Source organism: Balearica regulorum, chromosome 11 (assembly GCF_011004875.1).
Source record: "Balearica regulorum gibbericeps isolate bBalReg1 chromosome 11, bBalReg1.pri, whole genome shotgun sequence".
Taxonomy (NCBI): Eukaryota; Metazoa; Chordata; class Aves; order Gruiformes; family Gruidae; genus Balearica; species Balearica regulorum.
The window spans coordinates 9,549,064-9,573,252 of NC_046194.1; the positions used below are offsets into that span (position 1 = coordinate 9,549,064).

A 24,189-nucleotide genomic window follows, 5' to 3' on the forward strand; every position below is an offset into this window, starting at 1 on the left:
TTGTCTATCAGGTGTCTGAAATTGCAATTGTATTTGGACTCTTTAGTGCATAATCAAGGTTATTTATGATTTCCTACTCTGTTTTTATAGGTAGGTAAAAAGAGCCATTTACCTCAGCTGCTGAAGCTGAAATAAAAATATAATCACAAGAATAAGATTTGATATGACTACTTCCTTGAGCATCAGAAACTGTTACCAAAAAAAAAAAAAAAAAAAGCAGTGATTGACTTTTAATTTGCCTTAGTGCTTAAACTCAGCTAAACCTTTATTATTACTATTATTATTATTATTATTATTATTATTATTATTATTATTATTATTTCAACCAGGTCCAGCAGCTGAAATGGCTCACCACGTCAGGGTCATGCTCTGCTCCCACACATGTGCCTGCAAGTTGCACTGCCCTCGGGTCTCTAGGATGCCTGCATAGAGAAGAGCTGCCTGCACACCAGGCGAACCCCTCCCCAAACCCCTGTCCCTGTTCATCTTGTAATCCTTACCAGCTGAACACCAATGCAAATCATTTGTGTAGCTAGTGTGGAATCGTGTCATCACCTGCACTGGAACCACTGCCCGGTGTGAGACTGTCAGGGGGTGCAAGTCTTCTTTAAACTTGTCCTCATTTCCAGTCTAACACCAGGGATGTTCACTTCTCATCTCCTGCCAATGTTCATGCACAGGAGCGGCTCCCCTCCTGTCGCTCTCATCCAGTTTTGCAGACAAGTTATTAATACTGATGAACACCAGGGTGTCTGTGGAGCTGCTCTCAGTGAATAAGATTTGTGATGTTGCATTGCCGTAAGTACAGCTCTCGATGGGAATGTTAGTGAGATGAGGAGGTAGCACAATAGGATTTTCTTGGGTAGGAATGAGGCAAACTGGAGGAAAATGCTGCTGCATAGTGTTACTTTCTCATAGCAAAACGAAGTGCTGGTCAGAGAAGCCTGATCCTGCCGTTGGTAGCTAATGGGCAAAATCCACCTAAATACACAATAAATAATAAAAAAAAAAGCAATAATTTCCATTTTCCCAGCAATTACTTATGAGTAATAAGTTTCACAACAGTGATGTCAGACTATTTAGCTGATGTTTGGCAAGCAAAATTTGATGGAAATGCAAATGTATCATTGTTTATTATATTCAATAAATAGAACGGTTCTGGGGCAGAAGTTTTTAGAAGGGCAGGACTTGGCTAGTCATCTGTTGAGATATGCTCAAGATATAATACGAGTTATGAAGTCAATGAAAAATTATAGTCATTGTTAAGGGTTCAAAGGCAGGACCAAGTATGCCTGGACTGTCCCTAACAGACTTCTGTCTGAGTCATCCCTGGCTTTTCTGTCCTGCTCTGGTATTTCTCCTGCCTCACGGTTTAAGGGTCTTTCCTAGGACCTAGGTCAGACCCTCCCTGCAATTTCTTTGTTTTCCCCATAGCTTGGGAGCACAGCCAATCCATCCTGGAATGGTCCCACGTGTATCACAAGACCATTGTTGTTCCCTCTTTCTTTTCTTTTTAAGCCAAACAAACTCAGTTCTTTCAGGCCTTGTTTTTGGAAAATACCTTTTTAGAGGGATATTTTATTAAAAAATATTGAAGCAACTAGTATCTAAGCCAGGACCCCAGCTGAGTGTGAAACTATTCTTTTTGGTGTGGCAGCAGGAACGTTATAGGTGCCCTGATCTGGAAAGAAATTTCCCTGCTTGGCAGTGTTGGTGCCATGCCTTGGATTTATTAACCAGCTGGTGATACTCCTGTGCCTAACGCTGGTCGGAAGGACTTTGGCTGTGCCTCAGCCTCCTCCCAGGACAGCAGGCAAGCAGCCGTGTTGCTTGCTGGCCCTGCAATTGGGAGGGTTATGGCTGTGTGAGAAGTGAATGTGGATGTTCTCCCACAGACCAAAGTCCACCCAGGTGAGTCTCTGGCAGCTGCCAATAGTAAATGCCTTGAGTGTGAAAAACAGGATGAGTCCTTCTCAGCAATGCCCTGGGTATGGGCCTTTTGGACCATGGTGTTTAAAATCGCCTGGCAGATCTCTATTCCATGACTTCATCTGTCCGTCTTCTTTTTCTTTTCTCTAAACTGAAGATAAACGTGACAAAACACAGGGCCCAGCAGCATGCAGAGCCGCAGCCGCAGTGATGCAGGGGGGGCATGTTGCGCCTAGTCTCTATCAGAATTTGCTTTCTCAGCACCTGCTTCTCTCTCAGGAGCGACGTGGGGGAGAGACCGGGGAGGTTTGGAGCATTTCCTCGCCCATCCCCAGGACCGAAAGTGAGCCCTTGTAGAGGAAGGTGGCTGAACTCACTTGCCACCCAGTGCTGGTGTCTCACCATTTCAGGAGGCTCCGCAGAGCGTAGCCGCAGTGACTCAGCTCTCCGTCAGACATCCAGCAGGCTGCCCCCGCTTCTGGGGCCAGCAGGGGAACAAATGAGCAAACCCTAAAGACCAGTGTGAACGTTCACCTTGGAAAATGGGCAACGGGCTTTGGGAGGAAGGAAACTTCTTGTTTCTTGCTCTGCTCAGTCCATCCTGGCAAACACCGGGGTGTTTGAGAGGCTGAAGTAGACCCTGATTCAGGACAATACCAGCCTAACATGGAGTGGACTGAAGTCCTCCCTGGCAGAGTTGGTGCAATGCAGGATGCTGGTAGTGGGCTCGAGAGTATTGAAAATCAAGGGGTGAGATGGCTGAGCAAACAGCCCTGAAGCAGTACTTGCTCCAACACGCTGTAACTCAGGCCCTGCTGTGCTCTGCTGCTGCTGCTTGGGGTCCCCTCCCCGCCTGCTGATATGGCTGCTCCCGCCCTTCACCTTTTCTGCACTTTCTCACACCATTTTCACATTATTCCTCGACTCTGTGGATAAGGAGGTTGTATGTGCCCAGCCGCAGGCGGGCACTGACTCAGGCTGGGAGCCAGGACTGCTCCTCCTGGGGCACTGGTGCTCCCCCTGCATGCTGCTTCAGCCAGCCCCAAAGTCACCTCCAGAAGAAGGAAGATGAGTGGGGTAAAATGGTTCTCTTGTTTTCTGAGACTGTGGATCTCCTCTGCTCTCAGGAGTAATCCCTGTGTCCCAAGTGGGCTTTGCTTGTCCCACATCTCTTCTGCCTGTCCCTTACTGTCCTATCCTGAAAATATCCTCATTGACCTTGTTTGCCCCTCCTGGCTCCACACTGTCTGCACAAATGCCTCCACAGAGAGGCTAGAGGTGCTGATCAGCCCAACACAGTCTCCTTGTTTCATGCCACAGCAGTGAAAAAAAAAAAAAAAAAACAACCCTTTTCTTCCACTCACAACCCAGCTGGATGGTGCTTGGCTTCTAAGAGGATCCATGGAGCCCAAGGTGGGTGCCCCTGCCACAAAAGCCTGTAGCAGGGAAGCCTGGCTTCTTCTGGGGTTTGGGGGCTCCTCTATCGCACCCTCCGTGCATCCTTCCTGCCGATCCAGTGCTCCCACTGTCACTGTGGTAGAGCCGTCCCTGCGATGTGTGAGCCGCTCACAGGAGTGCTGCTCTTCTCCTCAGTGCCCATCAATGTTTGACAGCACAAACATTTAAAACTGCAGCGAGATAGTGCACTGAGCACCGCCCCCCCCCCCCCCCCCCCCAGGTAGTTTGTGGGTGACACCGCCCTTCTGCCATTACACAAAGAGCTCAGACCCTGGGCCAGCACTGGAAATTTGGTCCTCGGATGCAGTGCCTGCACACTCGGTACAGCCAGCCCCTCCAGCCACTGGCAGATGAGCTCAGCTGCTTTGTGGAGCAGATTCACATGGAAAAGCAGATTTGCTTTAACTTTTATGCTTCTTTTTTGTCCTGGTTAGTAGAAGACTAACAAGCTTTTCTGTAGCTAAAAAGCTCTACGTTTTTCTTCTCTGCGCTCCAGATGACAAGCTATGTGTACACCCTGATAGGCTGTGTCCTGACATCCCCAGGAATATTTGGGAAGCATAAGAGGGATCACAGCAAATGGCCTGGAGTGACTTACAGTGGATGTGCCAGTGGAAATCATGAAGGAAGCGACAAGCAAAATCTCTGCAGCACTTTTAACATATCTTTTTTGGTTTGCTGGGATGTGTTTTCATCGCTCTGAGTCCCACAGGATCACACATGGTTGTGGGTTTTTCCAGCAGCAGCAGCAATAACGATCCCCTATGACAGTCCAGCACCTGCCTTTTGGCACTACTCAATGCATTAATTTCTGCAAGTGAGGCTCCTGCCCAAATGCTGCCTTCATCCAAATGCTCGAGGGGGGGGGGTCTGCTGGACGAGAGTGACCGGAGAGGTCAGGCGGCTCATCATGTCCCCACAGTACCTGGGGCAGAGAAGCAGTGGGGCTGCAAGCCCAGGCACCCACCATGCTGTGGGGAAGCTGTACCCGGCAGCCTGGGCTGAGCCCCGGGGCGTTTGAGGGTGGGAGCTGGCTCTGGCACTCGGAGGATGAGCTAGTGCATGGGGACATGGGCTTTTCAGGTGTGAAACAGGAACCAGGTTGTCTCAAAGGCTCGTGAGAATTCACTAAGCTGCCAAACCAGGGTGCCAGCCAGGAATTAGCAGCAGGTCCTCCTCTGCATCCCCAGGAAGGACTCCCACCTGGTTTCAAGTCCAGTTGAAAACATTTCCCAGTCTCTGGTGAAGTACCTCAGCCTGTCTGCCCAGCCTGCACACATCTGCTCAGTGGAGAGGACCTTATCTGCCCACCTTGTGGAGCGAGCATGGCTGCCAGGCAGCTGATCTCTTTGTGCACCTTAACTGGACCAGAGAAAAGGCAACGCTTGCTGCTCGGTGACTCTGGCAGGAGAGCCGCTCAGCTCTTCTTCCCTGACCCCACGGTACCAAGCGTGGGCTCGCTTTGCCCTCACATTGCTCACCACCAGCTGTAAGAGCTCTGTGTTTATCTCAGCCCTATCAGTGCCACTTGTGCCGAGCTGCGGCACAGCCTTTCCCCCTATTAATAGACCCCATAATTCACAGGGGGAAAATATCCTTTCAGGCAGTGGTGATATTTAAACCAGGGGACGTATCGGTATTCTTTTTTTAACTTGTTTTTTAGGCATTCAGTTCCTTTGCTCCAGCCTCCGCTCCACATCTGTGACTGCAGCCTTCTCCATCCAGCTGAGAGGGAAATTATGTGTGCAAGAGGAGTCAGGGCTCCCTTCCTGGCACACAGCTCACATCGCTAGGACTCCCACGCCTGCTGCACGCTCAGCCACATGCTTGAGGATGCTGCACTTGAAAGTCCAGTTTCTGGATGACTCCCAGAAGATCTTTGTAGTTGATGTAAGTGGGTGTTGTATTCTTACTGGGGTTTTTGTGCTAATTATTGAAGTCGTTGCTGCTCTGAAGGATTGCATGATTTCTGATAGCTTCTGGTTTTCAGCTTAAAAAAATAAAACAAACAAACAAAAACCAAATCAAAAACCCTCAAATCCAAAACAAAAGGTTGTAGCGCTGATTGCTAAGTGTCTTTCAGCACCAACACGCTCCCACTCTCCCTTCTTATTGGCATTATTTATAAAGAAGGAAGAATGGCTTTTACTTATCTGGTATCATCTTTTTGGAAATCAGCTAATATGAAGTGATGCTCTTGACAAGTGTCGTGTTCTTCTCTCATTTGTCTGGCTGCCAGTATAAGCATTCAGCAAGGAAGAAAAATCTGGGAACAGAATAAAGATGGGATATTTAACTAAACTACCCCTGGAGAGAAACATCTGCATGTATCTCTTCCTGAGCATTCAGTTGAAAAAGAGAACTGTGTGGTTTTGAGAACAGCTGAGGAAAAAACTCACTGTGTTTTATTTTCTGCATGACAGTGTCCTACAACACACTGTCATTAATAACTCACATTTAATAAATGCTAGCTCTGAATATTGACTGCTGAAATAGGTTTAAGTGTTAAGTATTAATATCTGTGGTGTTAGATTTATATATATGTAGATATATCTTGTCTATGTGTTATACTTTTTACACCTGTGATTGAGCATTAAGTTCTGGTTAGGATTTGGTAATCACAGTAGCTAACTGAATTAGATAATTCAAGTAGATCTGTTCTAGCACTTACCTGCATCTCCTATGGGACCAGAGTGCTTTATATAAAATTGTTTTTTTTTCAAGTTCTATTACATTTTTTTTAGACTGTCCTGTCCTCTGGTTTTATAGCACAGCCTGAGAACTGCTCGGTCTTGGAAGTACTGCTCGGTTTCTTTGTGACAGCAATTTTGCTCAAAATAGGACTGTAAAGTAATTCCATCACTTGGCACAGTATGGAAGTTGTTTGCTTTAATTTTGTTAATATATCCTAGACCTGGGGTCAGCTTAAAAATGAGGCTAGTCATTTAAAAATACTTTTTTTTCCATATTGATCAGATCAAGGCATAGTGAGAGACAATTTGAAAGATGCTGCTGGTACAATATTACCATATTTTTCTCCATCTCTGCTTTCTTATTTGCCCAAAACACTTACAGCACTATAGCTCTGCACGACATGTTATTGCAGCAAATAGCTTCCATTAGAGGAACTCCTGGCCATTTCCTTTTTTAGCATGGAATGGTATTGGAAACCCCTTTTAGGCATTTCATGCATTTGATGCTGTATGGGTACGATAAATAAGTAGCTGAATTAGTGACTTCTCCATTATAAAAGGACTGCTTTGGGCTAAGTTTTGAGTAGATATTTTAAGCAACTCTTCCTAAACCCTTCCTGACTTTGGAAAGCGCTTTTGAATGTGCAATACTTCAGTATAATGCGAGGGAAAAGGACAAAAGAGAGAAAACACGGAGGGCTTGATTCCCCCTCTGCCTCACACTCAGCCTATGCGTCTATATGTGCCTCACGTGGGTAGCACAGCTGCCGGCACGTGCGGTGAGGTCTGATTTCCAGCCCGGCTTTGCATGGGAATGAGTTCTTCTCCTGGTGCTGGGCGCTGGCCCAGGAAGGCTTCTGCCTCCATCTGCCAACAGCCGGGACCCGGCACCTTCCACGCAGCGGCTGAGCTCCCAGAATCTCCTCCGGCTGGGCACTGGAGGTGGTTCCTGGGATGGCACCTGGCAAGCCAGCTCCGAGCCCCCAGGGCAGGGAAAGGCGGGGGGCCTGGCACATCTCTGCATGTCCCCGTTGCGCCCTCCCCACTGAACACCCTGGGGCTGAGCCAGGGTGCAGATGGGACCTCACTGGGATGCCACCAGCCATGCCAGCGAGCCCTGCGCCTTGCACTGGGAGGGCACCGGGATCTCCTGCCCCAGTGCCTGGGCGCAGGGTCGGTCACAGGTCAGCCTTTAACTGGGTATCTTGCACTGAGAGAAGATATTGCAAAGCTGCTTCCCATCTTCTCCCCCCCCGGCTACCTGGAGCTGTGACCTGGCATGTGCTCTCACTGATGAAGTCACTCTTCTCTCTGGCAAGGGTCTAAACAAAGCATCCCTGAGCCTGGGCAGCCTCCCGAGCCCTCCTAGAGCAGCACAGAAAGGGTGAACCGCTTTACAGCCTGGGCAGACAAAGCCTGGGCATCTCTGCTGGTGGAATTTGCTACAGGGCAAGATTCAGTGGGAAGGAAAAAAAAAAAAAAGAAAGAACAGGCAAACCAAACAAGCCCAGAAGAATTAATTGGTGGGGCTGAGCAAAGGACAAAATCTCCCATGGTCTCGTGTCCCTTATGATGAGTAGAGGTGGGAATTCATTGAGAGGAGGTGTGCAGAGCTGGCCGCACGCAAGCTGGTCCAGCAAGGGCATAGGGAGCATCAGGGCTGGTGGTTTTGGCGCATAGCATTGCATGCCAGCCATGGCCATACAGAAGACACCAGCGTGCCTGGCATGGGAGGCATCTCCCAAGGTGGTAGGGAAAGATCACACCAAATCCCATGTCTGGTGCTCCCTGCTAAACCACAGACCTGGCTGCAGCAGCCTGTGCTATGGGGAACACTGCAGAAATGTGGCTTTGCTGTAGGAGCATAAGTGCTGCCAGGGCATCCTTTGGGGACGAGTGTGCGTGTCCCCATGTGTCACACATGTTGCTGTCTGCTTCTGGGTGTGCCTCTTGCTTTCTTACCCTGCTTACAGTCCCAGCTGCTTCCAGCGTGGAGAGGAGGGGTGAGCACTTTTGACTGATGCTGTCCTGAGCACAACTGTACCCTGGTGCTTGCAGCAGTGTGAGTTGGGGCCTCGGTACCCCACAAACCCAGGATGGGCACCTGCAAGCACCACTCCATGAGAGGAAAGCCTCTGCTTTTAAACCTGCCCCTGCATCACAGGGCTGCGTCTCCCAGTGAACAGGTTTTCCTGGGCAGTGCTGGGCTTGGAGGAGAGCGGGTCGCTCCCAGCAGACGTGCTGGGTAATAACCTGGTAAGAAATACTTGTCTTCCCTGACTGCCTGACAAAGGCCGAAGTCTTTCATACTAGAAAATTCTAGCTTGGAAATCAACATTTATAATTGTTTTAATTACCCTTGTGATCTAGTAATTTCGAGGAGAACCGGGAGTGTTGCAGAGCGAATGCTGTTATTATGCTATCACTTCTCAGCAGCCTTTCAGCATGGAGCCAGCTATTTAATCCCAGAAGAAGCTGTGAAAGGTTGTTATTAGTGTGCATCACTGCCAGCAGCCGGGGTCCCTCCTGTCCCTGCCGGGAGCAGCCACTAGCATGGGGAGCAGCAGCCTGCCTTCACCTCCATCACCCGAAATGCCGTAATTTAGCAGTTGTCTGACCTGACCTCTCTGCTCCAGCTTGCTTTTGCACTAACCCATGCTCATTTTTGGTCTGCTTTTCACAAGTTGATAAAGCAGTAGGAGGGTTTTTGCTGGGGTGCCAGGTTCATTTCTGGTAGTTTCTGGAGCATTTTCTAAAGTCAGGGCCTCCTGGGTTGTTCCCCAGCCCTGTCACACAGCACAACAAGCAAAACACCCTTCAAGTGTTTCTGTTTACTGGGAATAACTACAGCCTGGCCTCCCTTATCAGCATGTAGTGCCACTTAATTAATATTGCTAAAGTGCACGGATGACCCAGGGCCCAAGGGACAGGATCTCTGCAGGGTCCTGTTGCTGTTAATTACTATTAACCATAATACTAGCTTGTCCCCAGCAATCCAGTTCCTGGCTGTCGGGGCACACGGGCTCGCTGCACAGGTTTGAGGTGTGTTCCCGTTTGCTCTTAATAGAGCACGTTTACCACGGCCATCCCTGGATCATGCAGATGGTTGTCCTGGGGATCATTCACTGGTTTGCCGGGGACAGAGCTGCCTGAACAGTGATGGTTGCAAAAAGTGAGCCAAAAGCAAGATTTCTTTCCTTTTCCTTTGCTTTCTGGTTTACAGTCCTTAATAAAGGAGAAAAGTGATGAGAAGGAATCTGATTTCCAAGAGCAGAGGGAAGGGGCACACAATGTGCAGTCATCCTGTCCCCCATGCTGAAACCAGGAGCCTTTATTGAGTAAGGTTTTGGAAGTCAAGAATCAGGAATCAGCTCCTCTCAGGGCGAAGGCAGGGAGCTAAAACTTCTCCTCCTTCTCGCTGAAATCCCATCACCATTGCTGTCAGCATTGCCTAACCCGCTGTTTGCATGGTGTATTTGTTTGCTAGCAAAAATCCTGCGGAAAAGGATTGTTCAACCTCACCTGCAGCCATCTCAATCTTGCGGAGAAGGAGTACTTTGGGCTGGAGTTTCGCAGCCAGGCTGGGAACCACGTGAGTACGGGTTGCGGCATGTGGCCCTAGTGCTGCACTGTGCCGCATCCTTGCAGCAACCGCCTGCGTGGCTGGAGACCTGCTAGCACCTCCCTGAAATACCAGATGGAAAATTTCAATGGAAAGGTTTGCCACAGTGCCAAAAAAACCTTGAAAATGGGAGTTATGAGGGGAGCCACAAGCTGGTTGGCAGAGCCCATGGGGTTTATCTGTAGCCATCTGTTCATGGCTGCCCAGCAGGACAGCTTGCTGCAGCAGCCGAGCTGGCCAACATTTTGTGTTGCATTCTAGCGTGATGCTGCTGCTTTTATCCCCCCCAGCCTCCTGTGCTGTTTATTCACCCAGCTCTTCGTTGCCTTATTTCAGGTCTGGCTGGAATCACTAAAGCCCATTACAAAGCAAGTCAAAAGTAAGTATTTCAAGAATAAAATTCTTCTAAATGACAGACTAGCGCGGGCACATTTGTGCAGCCATTATTGCTTGGGGAGGGGGACTTGTTTCCAGCATTTACCTGAGCTCATTTTATACATCATGAGGCTGGGTAGGATTGTTTGCAAAGACACCACAGTCCATATAAAATCTTGTAGAAATACTGCTGCCTTTGCAATCTGGTATCTGCACCATTGTAGACTCGAGCTGTTAATAACCTGACAGCTTGGCAGAGGAGCAGGGGTGGCTGTGTGCGTGCGTGTGCATGCATTGCTGTGCTGGCAGAGCAGCAGGCATTGCTCCCTGCGTGCCCTCCTTTCCTCTTTGCAGCTCTTAGCGGCCCAGATGCCTGCGTGGCATGAGCCCTGCGTGAAGCAGGGTTAGTCGTGTGCTTTCCAGGCTCCGCCACTCCTCTCCTGCCCCCAGCACCCCCGGGCCGTGCATGGTGATGCTGTGGAGCCTGACCTGAATTCAGGCTCAGCATCCCCTGCTGTGGCCACGACCAATGTTAACACAGTGGTCCTTTCAGCCTGTGCCTGTTTCCACCCCTGCAATGAACCAAATGGTATTTTTCCCAAATACATGACAACTAGGAAGTTGTTGAGAGCATGAGGCCACCACCCTGGTATTTGCCACGGGGAAGCTGCAGTACAGTGTTTGGATGAATTTCCCTGTAAGGGGAAAGCCTGATAAAGACCCTCCCCTTTCTGGGTGCACCAGAAGTGGGATTATTTCAGGCACCAATTTCTTTTTCCATGCCCCTTCAGGCTTACTCTTGCAGGGCCGTGTCCCTCCAGGAGCCCCTGAGCTGTCCCATGGTGTCCTGGGACAGTTGGTGTCTACAAAATTGCCTCCCTTCCTCCATGCTCTTTGCCTCAGGCTTGGCCACTTGCTCTCACTCATCCCACAAAAAAGCTTTGCCAAAACAGCCTGTTGGAGCTGCTGCATGCTTGGAGGGCTGAGTTTAATGTACAGCCCTGCTGATGGTAACTGTGTGCCAGAGTTCTGGCTGTGCTCCAGATGAGCACCCCAGGTGCCACCCCTCCCCATGGAAACCCCCCTCCTGGCAGGGGTCTTTGCAATTTAAATAAATGCTGGGACGTTTTTTTCCTTTACTGTTATTTAGGCGTCCAACTCTCTGTTCGCTTCTGTTGGTAACAGTGGGGGTCTGGGTAGGCTGGTTGTGAGGGCAGGATGGAGTCCCTGATGCTGAGGGCTTCCAGCCCTGTTCTGTAAGGGCTCAGAGTAATTTACTCTATAAGGAGACAGCATGTGTGAAGAGAGTTGTAAATGTTCTCAATAGACACATAAAAGAAAACTTATGAGGATGTTGTGTTTTAAGATCCTAAGGAGGTTCTTTTCAAATTTATGGTGAAATTTTTCCCAGTGGACCCCGGCCATCTGAGAGAAGAGCTGACCAGGTACAGTACTTGTTCTATTACTCTTACCACACAGTTCTGTATGTTTGCAATTGCGAAGCATGCATTTCATTCTTTATCTTCATCCACCCAAACTTGTCTGCTAGCAGTGGTTAATCTAAGTATTGAAAGAGCTCTGTACTTTACAAATCAAAAACCAAGAGAGTATCTTTTCTTGATCCTCTGTTTTTAAACAAAATCCACTTGAAGGATCAGCCGTCTTAAGAGGCTGCAATTTGTTTTCTGCCAAATGCTTTAGCAGTTGGGCACCAAGTCTGACTTTGCTTGGTCTAGCTCCTGCCTCAAGCTGTGTTCTGAAAGAACTTTATTTTCAAAAATGGCATTGTTAGCTCTTATGTTTTAGAGAAAGCACTGCAAACAGGAACTAAGAATAAAACTAAGACAGTGCTTCTGCAGAACATATTAGCCCAAAGAGATGTAAATGCCCTCCAAAGCATAAAGGAATGTTAACTCTGAAACCTACTAATGGGCATTTCAATGGCAGGGGCATACTGGTCATGGTGGTGCCCAGCTGCAGCCTCCTGCAGAGGCTGCACGCTCTTCCTGTGACCTCATGGACCTGCAGCCCTTGGGTTGAAACATGGGCAAGCGCAGGGAGAGACACGGGGGCAGACAGCCACTCTGCAGCAGTACCTTCAGGGCTCAGCCCTGCCCCAGGCTCTCTGCTGAGCCCTGCTTCCCCCCAGGGCACGCTCCTGTCCTCCTCCACAGGTACCTCTTCACCCTCCAGATCAAGAAGGACCTGGCACTGGGGCAGCTGCCCTGCAGTGACAAGAGTGCTGCGCTACTCGTCTCCCACCTGCTGCAGTGTAAGGGCAGGCGAGTGCCCACAGGGCCTGTGCCCCTTCCCTGGGGACGGGGGACACCAACGGGGCTTTGCTTTGGCTGCATAGCCCGGGTTTCCCCCTGCAGTGACCCCCTTGCAGCTTAGCGCTGCTCTCCCCGTGTCCCCCGCAGCCGAGCTGGGCGATTTCCATGAGGAGACGGACCAGCAGCATCTGGCAACCCACAGGTACCTGCCCAACCAGGAGTACCTGGACAACAAGATCATGCACTACCACCGGAGACACGGGTAAGGGCTGCTCCGCACCATGGCCACCCATCGAAGCACCCGATGGGCACCTGCCGATGTGGCTGTTCCCGTTAGCAGGCAGGGCTGGCAGTGTGTGTGGGGGGGGAGTGTGTGTGTGATGCCAGTGCGTGCATGTCCAAAAATGGCATTTTTTCAGCCCATTTCAGCAGCTGCCTTTTCACTCTTGTTTCTTCCTGGTGCGTTTGTGTCTCCAGTGGGAAGACGCCGGCTGAGTCAGACATTCAGCTGCTGGATGTGGCCAGGAAACTGGAGATGTACGGGATTCGCCCGCACCCCGCCAGCGATGGCGAGGGGACGCAGATCAACCTGGCCGTGACACACATGGGGGTGCTGGTCCTGAGGGTGAGCCCGGGGATTGGGGCGGGCTGCCAGCACCCAGGTGAGGTGGCCTTTCCCCAGGGACATCACCTCCAGCTAGAGGGGAACCCTTCTCCCCTCTGTGTGCTCCAAACCCTCCCAAATCCTACAAGAGGGAGCAGGCTCTGGCAGCCATCAGGTGTGGAGGTGATGCTCCGGGGCATGGCTGCAGGGCTCTGCCCCACCATCCCCATCAGCGCCGGCTGCGTGCCACCACACCTGCCCCAGCTCTGTTGGCCCTTGTCAGGGCAAGCGCAGCCGTGTAAGCGCCACAGGTTACACGGCTGTGTCACATGTGTTCACTGTATAATCTTCCAGCAAAAATAGCCACCTCACGTCTGTGCAATTACATAATGCTGTAATCATGGCATAGCTGCAGAATAAATACAGGCTTCCTCACAGCCCGCGTGAAGCAGTGTTTGCCTCCCACACCGGCTAATTTCAACCTGGGAACATCTTGCCAGAGCAGGAAAAAAAAATCCTAACTGTGGGTCTGCTGGTCATAATTAGCACTGACAGACCTGGTTATTTATTCAGAGCAATAAACACCCCTCATGCATGATTAGAGCTTCTGTGAGCACATGAAAATCTGAGCTCTCCCAGAAAGCTGAGAGGGTCTCGGTGCCACAGCATGGAGTAACGCAATTTTACCTGGTCCTGCCGTGACACCAGCATTGTGTGGCTGCATCTAAATTGATGCATAATGGTAATGAGGGCTAAGGTATGCTTGCAGTCTCTTAAGCTGGGTCTAAAGCCGTGGGAGTGAGCTGAGCTCTGTTATGCTTCCTGGCAAAGGAGAGAGGGTTTTATTTCTTGGGGGGGGCCTGATTCTGCATTAACTCATGTCACATTCAAGCTGGGATAGATGGGACTCTCTGCCTTGACCTCTGTGAGGTTCATATTGGGATCCTGGAGTTTTACAAATGGCTTCAGAAGGCAGAGTTAAGCCCTGAACCTCCATTTCCACTTTTAGGGCCAACTGATGGAGAGGAGGGTCAAACACCAAATCCCAGCATCCCTTCCCCAGACCCCAGCAGCACTGAGAGCTGCATCAGGGTCTCATGCAGTGTCCCGTGAACTCAGGTCCTGGCCTATCGTATTTCTGTATTCCTGGCTTGCCCCATCCTGCCATAACTGCTGTGTCTGTCCTTGCAGGGCAATACAAAGATCAACACATTCAACTGGTCCAAAATTCGCAAACTGAGTTTCAAGAGGAAGCACTTTCTCATCAAGCTCCATGCAAACATTTCTGTAAGTACCACGCTGCAGACAGCTGCCAGGGTCAGCAGCAGGCAGCTGTGGCCCAAGGATCAGCCATGCAAAGTCCCCATTTTTGAATAAAAATCCATTTCTGCTGCTCATGGGTGATTCTCCTTCCTTGCCCAAGCACAGCATGTGTGACCCCTCCTGTGTCCCCAGTGGGGTGATGCTGCGCTGCCTGGAGCTGCTGGCAGCCCAGGTCCTTTGGGCAAACAGCAGAGCCTGGCCCTGCGCCCATGATGTCGGCTTGCTTGTCTCTGGCCACACAGGTGCTGTGCAAGGACACGCTGGAGTTCACTATGGTGAGTCGGGACACCTGCAAGGCTTTCTGGAAGATGTGTGTGGAGTACCATGCCTTCTTCAGGCTGTCTGAAGAGCCCAAGTCAAAGCCCAAAGCCCTTCTGTGCAGCAAGGGCTCCAGTTTCCGATACAGGTAAAGTCCCAGGGGCTGGGAGGGGCATGGGGACGGCTCTGAGCCTCCCCTTTATGTTGGACCTGGCTGGATGTGAGGGGATGATGCCCAACAGCAGCTTTTCCTGGAGAGACCACTGCCTTGGTCCTGCTGCATCCCCTTGCCTTCCCTGGGATGCAGGGATGCCCAGGGCTGGGGCTGATGGTGCTGCTCATGCCTTTCCCCCCTTGCTGCAGCGGGAGGACGCAGAGGCAGCTGCTGGAGCATGGGAGGAAGGCGAAGATGAAGAGCCTGCCCTTTGAGAGGTACTGGGGGCCATGGAGGGAGGCAGTGCCTGGGAAGGGGTGGGACGGGCCCTCCTGGCCAAGCACCCACCCATTCTCTTGGCCTTGCAGGAAGCATTACGCGTCCCGCTACGATGAGAGGCAGTGCCGCTCCTCCCCTGATCTTCTGACAGACATCTCCAAGCAGGTATGTCCCCTGGGCATCAGCAAGAGGTAGTGCTGGGGCTGGGGGGGTGTGTGGGGGTGGGGTGGGGGTGTCTTGGCATTGCAGCCCCAGCTGGACTCCAAGCCTGGCCCTCAGCTCTGGGAGCTCGCTGCCGGCCCCACTCTGCCCCCCTGCCTGGCCAGAGTCTAGGCACTCACCCACCCTCTGCCTCTGCTCAGGTGGAGGAGCTGCGCCTGGCCTATGGCAGACGGGGCTCCTACCATGCCAACGGGGTGCACGCCTCAGAGCCCACGCTGGACAGCCGGTGCCGGAGCTCCGCCATGGAGGTGACGTTCGCAGCTGAGCTAGAGCGCTCCAAGCCCGAAGCCCCCCCCACCTTCCTATCCCACTCCAAAAGCTCATCCGCCTTCCCCCTGCTCTACGCCGAGCTGGAGCTGGAGCGGGCATGGGAGCCCGCTGACCTCTTCAGTGCCAGGAACCCCTTGACATCCTTTCGGCCCCACCACCAGTTTGCTGGGAACAGTAAAAGCACCTCAGTGGGCAACATGCGGGAGGTGAGCGCCCGAACACTGGTGTACACGGACGTGCCGTGCCCCCCACCCATGGCTGCCCCGGCCCCGCAGGTCCTCTTCTACCTGGACAGGCCCCCGCAGCCCCCGTGCCACACACCGGTGCCTGGCGAGGACACAGCAGGACCAGCCAGGGGATGCGGCCCCGTGGCAGCAAAACCCCCCAGACGGAGCCTGAGTGGAACCCGGGCCGGGGAAGTTCATCACGAGGCTGCACGCATGGCAGCAGACGCGAGCGTGGCCCCAGTGGGAGAGAGCAGGTCGCTGGCTCGCTCCTTCGATTATGGCCTTCAGGAGCAGCCTCCCAAGCGGTCTTGGAGCCAGTCGGACATGAAAACCATTTGCTTCCCCTATGGCTCCGAGTTCAGGCCCCTGGGGCCGTGCCCTGCGCTGAGCAGCCGGAAAGCGAGCATCTTTCGGCACGTGCCGGCCCAGCAAGGGCTGGCGCCGGGGCTGCGACGCTCTGCTGAGCGCTACGTGGGCAGCAGCACCGAGTCCAGCGACTCCGACTCTGACCTCCTGGCTGCCGACTACTGCTCCCTGTATGGCCGGATGCTGCGGTCACCCATGGCCCGGGTGCGGCTGTCCTCCGGCAGCCTCCAGCTGGATGAAGAGGATGAGGAGGCGTCCTTTGCCACCAGCACCACTGAAGAGAGGACTTCCAGGGGGGCCTCCAGGTATTTCACCTAGGTGCCTGACACTGGCCAGAGGGAGCAGAGGTGGCCAGCACTGACCTGGGGCAGCAGAAGGGTGACATTCTTGCTTGCAGGAATGCTTGCTGCTTGCGAAACATTGATGGGCCTGTGTTGTGCGAGTGCTCTTAGCTATAGAGGATGTGTTCATGGACAGCAGGGGAATGCTCAAGAGAAGTGCTCCACCCCCACACCACGCTTGGAAGGCAGTGCGTCTCTGCCACCATACGCGGGGAGTACTGCTCCATTTAGGGGGGGTCAGGGCTCTCCTAAAGCCCTGCAAAGATCTTGTGTCCTGCCCAAGCTGGTGGCTGCTGGCCATGCTTGGAGCTCAGCTGCAGGAGTCTTTATCGAGGGGGAAGGAGAGAAAGAAAAGAGACATCTCACAGAAGAGTTTAAACATCTGTTTTTCACAGCTGCAGGGAAGCACACTGGTGGGAAGGGTGTTTGAGGCCCATTTGGAGAGGAGGAGGATGGCCAGGGGCAGCTGCTGTTGACCTGATCCCCTGTGGACACAGCCAATGCTGCGGCAAAAAGCCCGTCTCCTCCATGCTGCCTCTCCTCCCTCCAATGCTGCAGGGAGCGCCTGGCCCTTGAGGACAAGGTTGCACATGTGGGGTGCTCCTTGCAATGGCTGGAGCCACAGAGGAAGCAAACAGCTCTGTCTTCTCCCCAGTCAGTTTACAGCACTATCATTCCCCCAGAAACACCCCGTTGGTGCTTGTAAATCATTTAGCAGCATCCAACAGCGAGCTCTAGGAAGTGGGTTAATGAATGATATTGTATAGTTTCGCTTTTCTTAGGTCCATTAGTTGTCATTTTCTGGCAGCAGCTCCACAGCCCCAGCACCTCAGTGCCCTGCTTAAGTCTAGGTGGGTGAGGGTCCTTTGGTCCCCCAAATCAGGCCTCAGCTAAGCAGCATGGGGAAAAAAAGGTCTCAGGAGAGAGTAGGAAAGAAACAGGCAGCTGGTGCTTACCCTTGGCATTAGGAAGTCTGCTGTAATCATGGTGCTTCAAAACTGTCCTGTTTGCTACATGAGTGCAATGTTATTTTTACCAGGGCTGTTTCTAGCTGTACAGAAGGAGCAGGAGCTGGGACTGCTCACTGTCCATGGGGCAGCAGGAAGGGGATTCCCAGTTTATCCATTGCTCCCTTGAAGGGGAAAAGGTATACTTCTTGGAAGTATTTTTATTACAAAAACTTATTACCCTAAATCTACATGAAAACTACCCCCCACCAAAAAAAAAAGAGAATGAGGACACCTCTGTAAGATTTTAGGGGAGGATCTTGTTACTTTTAAGAACCCTGTAAGACTCCGTAGGACATGATTGTAAGGAGAGGGACAGCCCAGTAAATCCACAGTTGAGAAACTACCGCAGCCTGCTAGAATGGATTTCAGAAACAAGGAACCTGTGGCAGACAGAGCACAGGTTAACACATAAAAAGAAACTGGACTTATGGGTACTGCTCACCCTGCGCATCGCTGTCCTTTGTTTTAGAAGCTGGACAATAAAAATCAGTTGTTCACACCAGAGTTTTGGGTTCCTCCTCCTGCCCTGTCAAATCTGCCCCCGCAGCCCTGCAGGCACCCCCAGCCCACCTTCCCCTGTGCCTCCCCGCTCCCAGGCTGCCCTCACTGTCCTACAGAGCTGCTGGGCTGACTTCCCCCTCCTGCAGCTGCTTGCCAGCTCCCCCTGTGCCTTCACTGTCCCAGCAACTGGGGAGACCTGCTGAGATGCCCGAACCACATTCTTGGTTGTTTGCCCGAAGAAATGCATTAGATCAACAAGAACACACTGTAAGGTTTGCCTTTGCTTCTGGTTACCCTGTGCTGAAGAAGCTGTGAACTCCAGGGACCCCACATGCTGCTCTGGCACATGTTCTATTAAAAAAGGGATAATCTTTCTGGTTGTAAGAGAGTTGTTTCTTCGCTTTCTCAAAACTCTGCACCTTGGAAAGAGCAAGAACCACCCCTCAATACAGCATTTAAGCATGGCAGTCCCAGATGATGTGGTCGAGAGGATAAAAAGCAGCAGTGTTGTAAATACAGACTGCACGCACAGCCCTCAGAGAACGTCCCTTACAGGGTTCTACCTTAAGCACACAGGCAAACCTACAATCACGTTACCTCCCAAAAGCATGTGGAGACAGAGGTGAAGGCTGGCCCAGGTCAGCTTTACCTTCAGCATCTCCCAGAATGGACACACAGTCCTACCCAGAGGGACAGAGGCACTGCCCAAGTCTCCAGGAGCTGCCAGCTCTAGCATTCAGGGCTATGCTGGGGAAACAGCATCGAGAGGGAGAAACAAGGACTTGGGAACTATTTTTGGATTTTTCCATTGACTGGAGAGGACTGGGGCACAGCGTGTGCACTGTGCCCTAGCACATCCTACACCATGGTCAACAATAGCAGAGGAACAAAGCAGCTCATAAGTGACAGAAATTAACATCTTCAAGTTAAATTCATTGCGTAAACTAGCTTGCTTGGGACTAAAATAAAGGAACAATCCCAGTAAGCAGTGACTCACGTCAAGGAACAATTGAAATAACCCTTGAGTAAGTCCTTCCCCACGGTCCCTGCTCAGTCCTATTCACCCAAAAGAGCTAAGAACATCTATTTAAGTGATTATGTTTTGCCAGAGAAGAAAATGAGGATGGAGAGAGGACATGGAATGATTTGGTCTGCTGATGGCAAAAGACAGAGAGCAGTACCTGAAAAAATGTAAACTTTTATAGCCCTTATGCAAACAAAGATTATTAAAGGGGGAGGAGGCACAGCAGCATTACAGTGTCAAAACATTAAGCTACTCAATGCATTTGGACTGCAGTAACTGGAGTTCATATAAAATAGAACACTTACAGATAAAGCTAATCTTGAAATTCAGATGCACAAATTTTAGGCATAGGTGTGTATGGCAAGATATAAAAAGAAGCAAAATGTATGCAGTATACAAAGAACCTTGGTTTGGAGAAGCACTAAGATAGGTTTCAGTCTATTTACCTCATCTCTGTATGAAGTGTTACTTCATTTGTTGGAAAAAATGTGAAATAAGGCAAGCCAATATACATACCACTAAAACTTTGCAAAGAAGAAAATAATTTTATTCCAGTGTTAAGTCATAAAACAGTGTGATAAAAATCAGACCTTTAACAATTGCTAAACTTTGTGCAAACACATTAAGAACCTATGTACTTTCCTATTCAGCTATAGACATTCAGTGGAATGCAAGAACAGGTGTTTACGATACTACACACTTACTGTACAAGAGCATACTAGGGGAGTCAGAGACCAAGGGCTTTAAGAATGGTTACATTGATAAAGGACTCATCTATCCAAGAACAAATACATTTCTCTATTCTGCAATTCAGACTACTTTGATAAGACTACATCAATATCAATTCTTCTCAATCTACAGTGGGAAGCCTAGCAAATCAGAGAAGGGTTCCTGTGTGAATATTTTGATATATCTTTCCATTAGCTATCTGCCACCAACAGAATACTGCTGATTAAGTTACACAGTTCATCAATAACTAACACGTGGTGGGGAAAAAGACAACTGTTCTCTGGAAATCAGTAATACAGACATCCATTCTTTAGAGTTAGCCTTATGATGACTTTAGGTGCAGGAATGCCATATGCAGTACAATAAAAAAAACCTTGAATGGACTTGAAGAGAACAAGGCTCTATTACACACACGTGGATGTTTTTCCCCACACTGTCCTGTGAGGTAGGTATACATCCCACCCATTTTACAGAAAAAAAAGAGGCACCATAGTTCAGCAATTTGTTACAGTCATATCATAAATAGTACAGGTTCCAATTTCCCAAATAATTCACTAACCCTACCTACCCAGAATCGTTTAGAGTTGCATAGATTAAAGACCTTGTGTCAACAGGGTAGAGCCACCAGTTCCAAAATTCAGGAGGCATTCCCATCATCTGTCCCCTCAGTCTCACACCTTAAGGGAAGTGACATGGAAGTAAATACATGTTGTTAATTCTGAGAAATTTGTATGGAGCTCTTTGAAACGAGATTTGTGTTGAGCCTGCTGAAGTGAAAGCCAAGGTAACTGTGGCACAGGCCTTTTTGTACCCTCACTCCACAACGCTGAGTTCACAATGAAGTCAGAGTGTTCTGACATCTCTACCGTGTTGTCACAGGCCGCACGTTCGTCTGAGCACACAAATCCTAAAGACTCCTCTTTAGGAACAGAATCAAACTGAACCCTGAGGCTGCTCTATCTGTCTACAGCATTCCTGTGGCACAGCAGCTGGCAGGTGTCCTCCGGACAAGAACAGCATGTGGGGGACCCAAACCTTTTCAAAGCAACCATGCAACTCTGTGCAAGGACATCTTTCTCAAACTAGAGCACAAGTTTGTAAGAGGTATATCCACACCTCTGCACATCTACTAAAATCCAGAATAAAACGCACAACAAAACAAGCTCATCAAAGTTTACAGAACTTAAATATTTATTTTTAACCATTTAAAACCCCCCAAAACATTGAAAGAAGCTTCATCTATAAACAGATTTACAAGACTAACAACTATTGAAGCTAGAGGAGCACTACAATTTGTTTCTGTGATGCAGTTATTTTGTAAAGCTTCAGATCAACTGTATTTACAACTTTTGCTGCTTTTACATTTATAAAAATATTTATTTAATCCATAACATTATTGTTTTCAAAAACTATTTCCAGACTTTTTTCTCAGATATAAATTCTAATCGAATTTCAGTTATATAGCAGATGAAAGTTTTAAACAGAAACATTTTTTTAAAATTAAAACAAGGAGTTAAAAGTAATTTTTAATTTTTTTTTACAGTGTAGGCACCATTGAAAATAATTGTCCTTGGCATATCTAACCACCATCTCTCACAAGTGTCCTTTATATAAAAATGATGTAATGGCAACATTTGACTAAAAATGCAGTATTTACTTGCACACCATTACTTTTTCAATATTTGGCAGATATATTTCAGATTCTTTAAAATGACTTTTGTGCAAAAACAAAATGTGCAGGTCTGAACCATAAAATAAACACACCCAGCGTTTATCAAAAATAAATTTACACCAACAGTTCCACAGCTAAGTACTGAAAAACAATCCCAGTTCAAAACTTCAGCATAATATACATACTGGGTTGAAAAAGGGAAAAAAAAACCAGAAGAGAAGATATTACCCATCTAGCAGTACCATAAATATGTAACTGAAAGCAACTTTATAGTCTTATCTACTTTTTATTGGAAAAAAATAAAAATAAAAATCACTCCATACTGCACAGTACTACCTTTTTGTGAAAGAATATCTATAACTCAGTTATTTGCATATTAACTGGTAAATACATATTTAAAATACATTTTCAGAAAATTATAAACAAATTATGTTGATGTACTGTAATGTATTTAAGAACAAAAATGTGTATAAATATCTTACAGGAGAAACAACACCACCACACAGAACGCTGGTGTTACACTTATACCTGCTTGTGAGGTATGTATCATGCGACGCTCGGCTTCTCTGGCTCCCTTCCACCCAGGCATGTATACTCAGAGGAAAAAAATTAAATTAAGTTAAATTGGACTTCAGGTTTTGTCCATTATTGCCAAAAGCCCCACCCCCTCAACTGTATTGCTTTAAATTTTCCTACCATGATGATATAAGATTGAATTACTACTTCAAAACCTGTTCTAAAAGGTAATACACATACTGTACATCAGGATATACCTGTTGCTACATATCACCTGCAAACTATTGACATATTGCTCTCAAATATATTTAATCATAGAGCTGCCTAAAATACTGTACCAATTTAGAATTATAATAGATACTGTTGCAGGTTTATTTTTCAGGGCACAATAACTATATGCTGGTCGAAGCAGGTGCTACAGCAATACCCTTGCCACTACATTACATGTTTTGAATACGCTTGTGAAAAAGCTATTTTCTCTGAAGCTTGTTAGTGATTTACAAAAGTTTAACTCATGAATACAAAAGACCTGTACATCCCCCATGTACAGGAAAAAAATAGCATCAAAACATACTGTACTTGCACTTTCTATTAACTAAAGTAATGGTTATTTCTAAAAGCAAAACTGCACCTCAACATTTATCAGATTAAACAGGTGAAACTACAATATTAAAAGTTGTTCTTTACAAAATAATTTCCTGAAAATATAAAACCATGTGCACTGCCACAAAATAGTTGAGTAGGTTCTTTCAAATCCTCAATCACCATCAATATGTTGCAAAGATCCAAAAGGCACAAGGAGCTCATGAGCTAAGCACTGCCAAGCTTGAAGTAGTTTTGGTGGGTTTCACTGGGTCCATATGAAACAGCAGTCAATTAGGTGAAGTTTCTTAGGATGAGTCATTAACAGAAAATCTACGGATAAAAAAAATGCAAGCAAGAATTTTGTTAATTCTATTGTTTCAGAGTGGCAAACAGCACATAACTATTTTTGCATCACTAAACTAGTACATGCCTTCACCTCAACACTTCACAGGAAAAGAACATCAGAAGTTAAATTTTCAAGAAAATACTTCCTAAAAAGATAAGTTAAAGATTCACCTGCTCCCTTACTTGCTATAAATGTGCTTACAACAAAATTGCAGGCTAAATTAAAGGAAGCAACATGTAAGAGTAAAATTGCAGCAGTAGAAGACCAAACAGATATAGTAATTGTTATTATTAGGTTTAGTCTCAAAAAGAAGTGTTATGTGTAACTACCAAAGTTGAAAAAGTTCAAAGCACTGGATACAGCAGATCTTTGACTTGTCAGTAAACTACTCAAATTTCCCCAACATAGGGAGTTCAGCATCAACTAACCTTTCCTGTGCAGAAATACTTAAATTTTTTCTTTTAAAATGTTTTTATTTTTTTTAATACAATGCACAAAAAAAATTCTTCAACTTACTTCTGAAATTTCTCCATAAGTTTCTTCACCATCTTGTCTGTGATCCCTGGACATGTTGCTTCTGCCATATTGATGCTTTTCTCCAGTTCCTCAATTGCTTTCTTTCTGCTAGCATTATTTGTGTCCTGCTGTTTGAGCTGAGTAGCAAACCAAAATAAATAAAGTTTATAAAACTTATCACACACTTGGGTCATACTTTCAAGGATTTTTAAGACAAGACTTACCTCAGCAAACACAGGGGTGATTATCATAGTTAAACAACTCAGGGTTTTAACAAGATCCTGATCCTAAAAGTTAACAAATAAGGATTACATCATCATATTCCTATACAATGTATAATCTGCATTTAACATAGCACATGTGATTTTGAAAGTTCAGTTAAATTGAACAAAGCACTTGAAATACATTACAAAAGCAATGAAGACACAGTACATCAACAAACATTACATGATGTGGGAACAGGTACCTGATGACACACATGAAACAATATCATACATCATCAGAAAAACAGGTCAGTGTTTTGTCTCTAATATTATATGAGTCTTTAAAATTCGCATCTCTACAAACAGATACTGATCTATTAGTATGCGGTAACTTTTGCATTTAAGGCTGATATGGGCATAGGAAATAGCACTAATGCATCATCTCTTGAACTACAAAAAGAATGTCAGCTCTTATAAAAAAGTGAATAATTACTAAGTTTTATTACTATCTTCCTTAAATTGGCTTCAAAAACTCAGCACTCTGAAAGAAGAACTCTTCAGCCTGTACATACCGTCCCATTCTGCAGCTTCTTTGCATCTGGCTTCTTTCGAACTGTAGTAAAACTCCACTCAGGATGAGAGTTATTTTCTTTGTTACTGGACTCCCTGAAGAAAAAGGATACAATGTACATA

The 24,189-nt window shown here is 47.9% G+C and overlaps 2 protein-coding genes across 4 annotated transcripts in view; one reads left to right on the top strand and one right to left on the bottom strand.

Annotated features, from left to right (window-relative positions):
• The first annotated feature begins 5,050 nt into the window (after positions 1-5,050).
• Positions 5,051-17,627, top strand: FRMD7 (FERM domain containing 7). Of its 2 annotated transcripts, none has more exons than XM_075763195.1 (12): positions 5,051-5,277; positions 9,568-9,672; positions 10,039-10,081; positions 11,489-11,522; positions 12,252-12,349; positions 12,498-12,612; positions 12,828-12,975; positions 14,146-14,241; positions 14,520-14,683; positions 14,899-14,967; positions 15,058-15,133; positions 15,331-17,627. In XM_075763195.1, the coding sequence occupies exons 1-12, from the start codon at positions 5,221-5,223 to the stop codon at positions 16,369-16,371; spliced, it is 2,046 nt and encodes a 681-aa protein (XP_075619310.1). In that variant the 5' UTR covers positions 5,051-5,220; the 3' UTR covers positions 16,372-17,627. The 2 variants fall into 2 exon arrangements, with proteins under 2 accessions (XP_075619310.1, XP_075619311.1); XM_075763196.1 differs by having other exon boundaries at positions 5,108-5,277; positions 11,444-11,522.
• A 3,198-nt stretch (positions 17,628-20,825) lies between these two features.
• The window catches only part of STK26 (serine/threonine kinase 26), a 32,141-nt gene continuing 28,777 nt past the window's right edge, over positions 20,826-24,189 (bottom strand). For both annotated transcript variants that reach the window (XM_075763197.1, XM_075763198.1), the window contains 4 exons: positions 24,069-24,162; positions 23,518-23,580; positions 23,294-23,430; positions 20,826-22,761 (listed from right to left, as the gene is read on the bottom strand). In XM_075763197.1, the coding sequence (XP_075619312.1) occupies positions 22,737-22,761; positions 23,294-23,430; positions 23,518-23,580; positions 24,069-24,162 (319 nt within the window). In that variant the 3' untranslated portion in view covers positions 20,826-22,736. The remainder of the gene's footprint in view (positions 22,762-23,293; positions 23,431-23,517; positions 23,581-24,068; positions 24,163-24,189) is intronic.

Excerpts from the sequence above, each read along its gene's own strand:
- FRMD7 (XM_075763196.1), top strand. The coding sequence starts at position 5,221 with ATGCTGCACTTGAAAGTCCAGTTTCTGGATGACTCCCAGAAGATCTTT. Across the intron at positions 14,242-14,519 it reads AGCTCCATGCAAACATTTCT|GTGCTGTGCAAGGACACGCT; the intron begins GTAAGTACCACG and ends CTGGCCACACAG. Across the intron at positions 14,968-15,057 it reads AAGAGCCTGCCCTTTGAGAG|GAAGCATTACGCGTCCCGCT; the intron begins GTACTGGGGGCC and ends TTGGCCTTGCAG.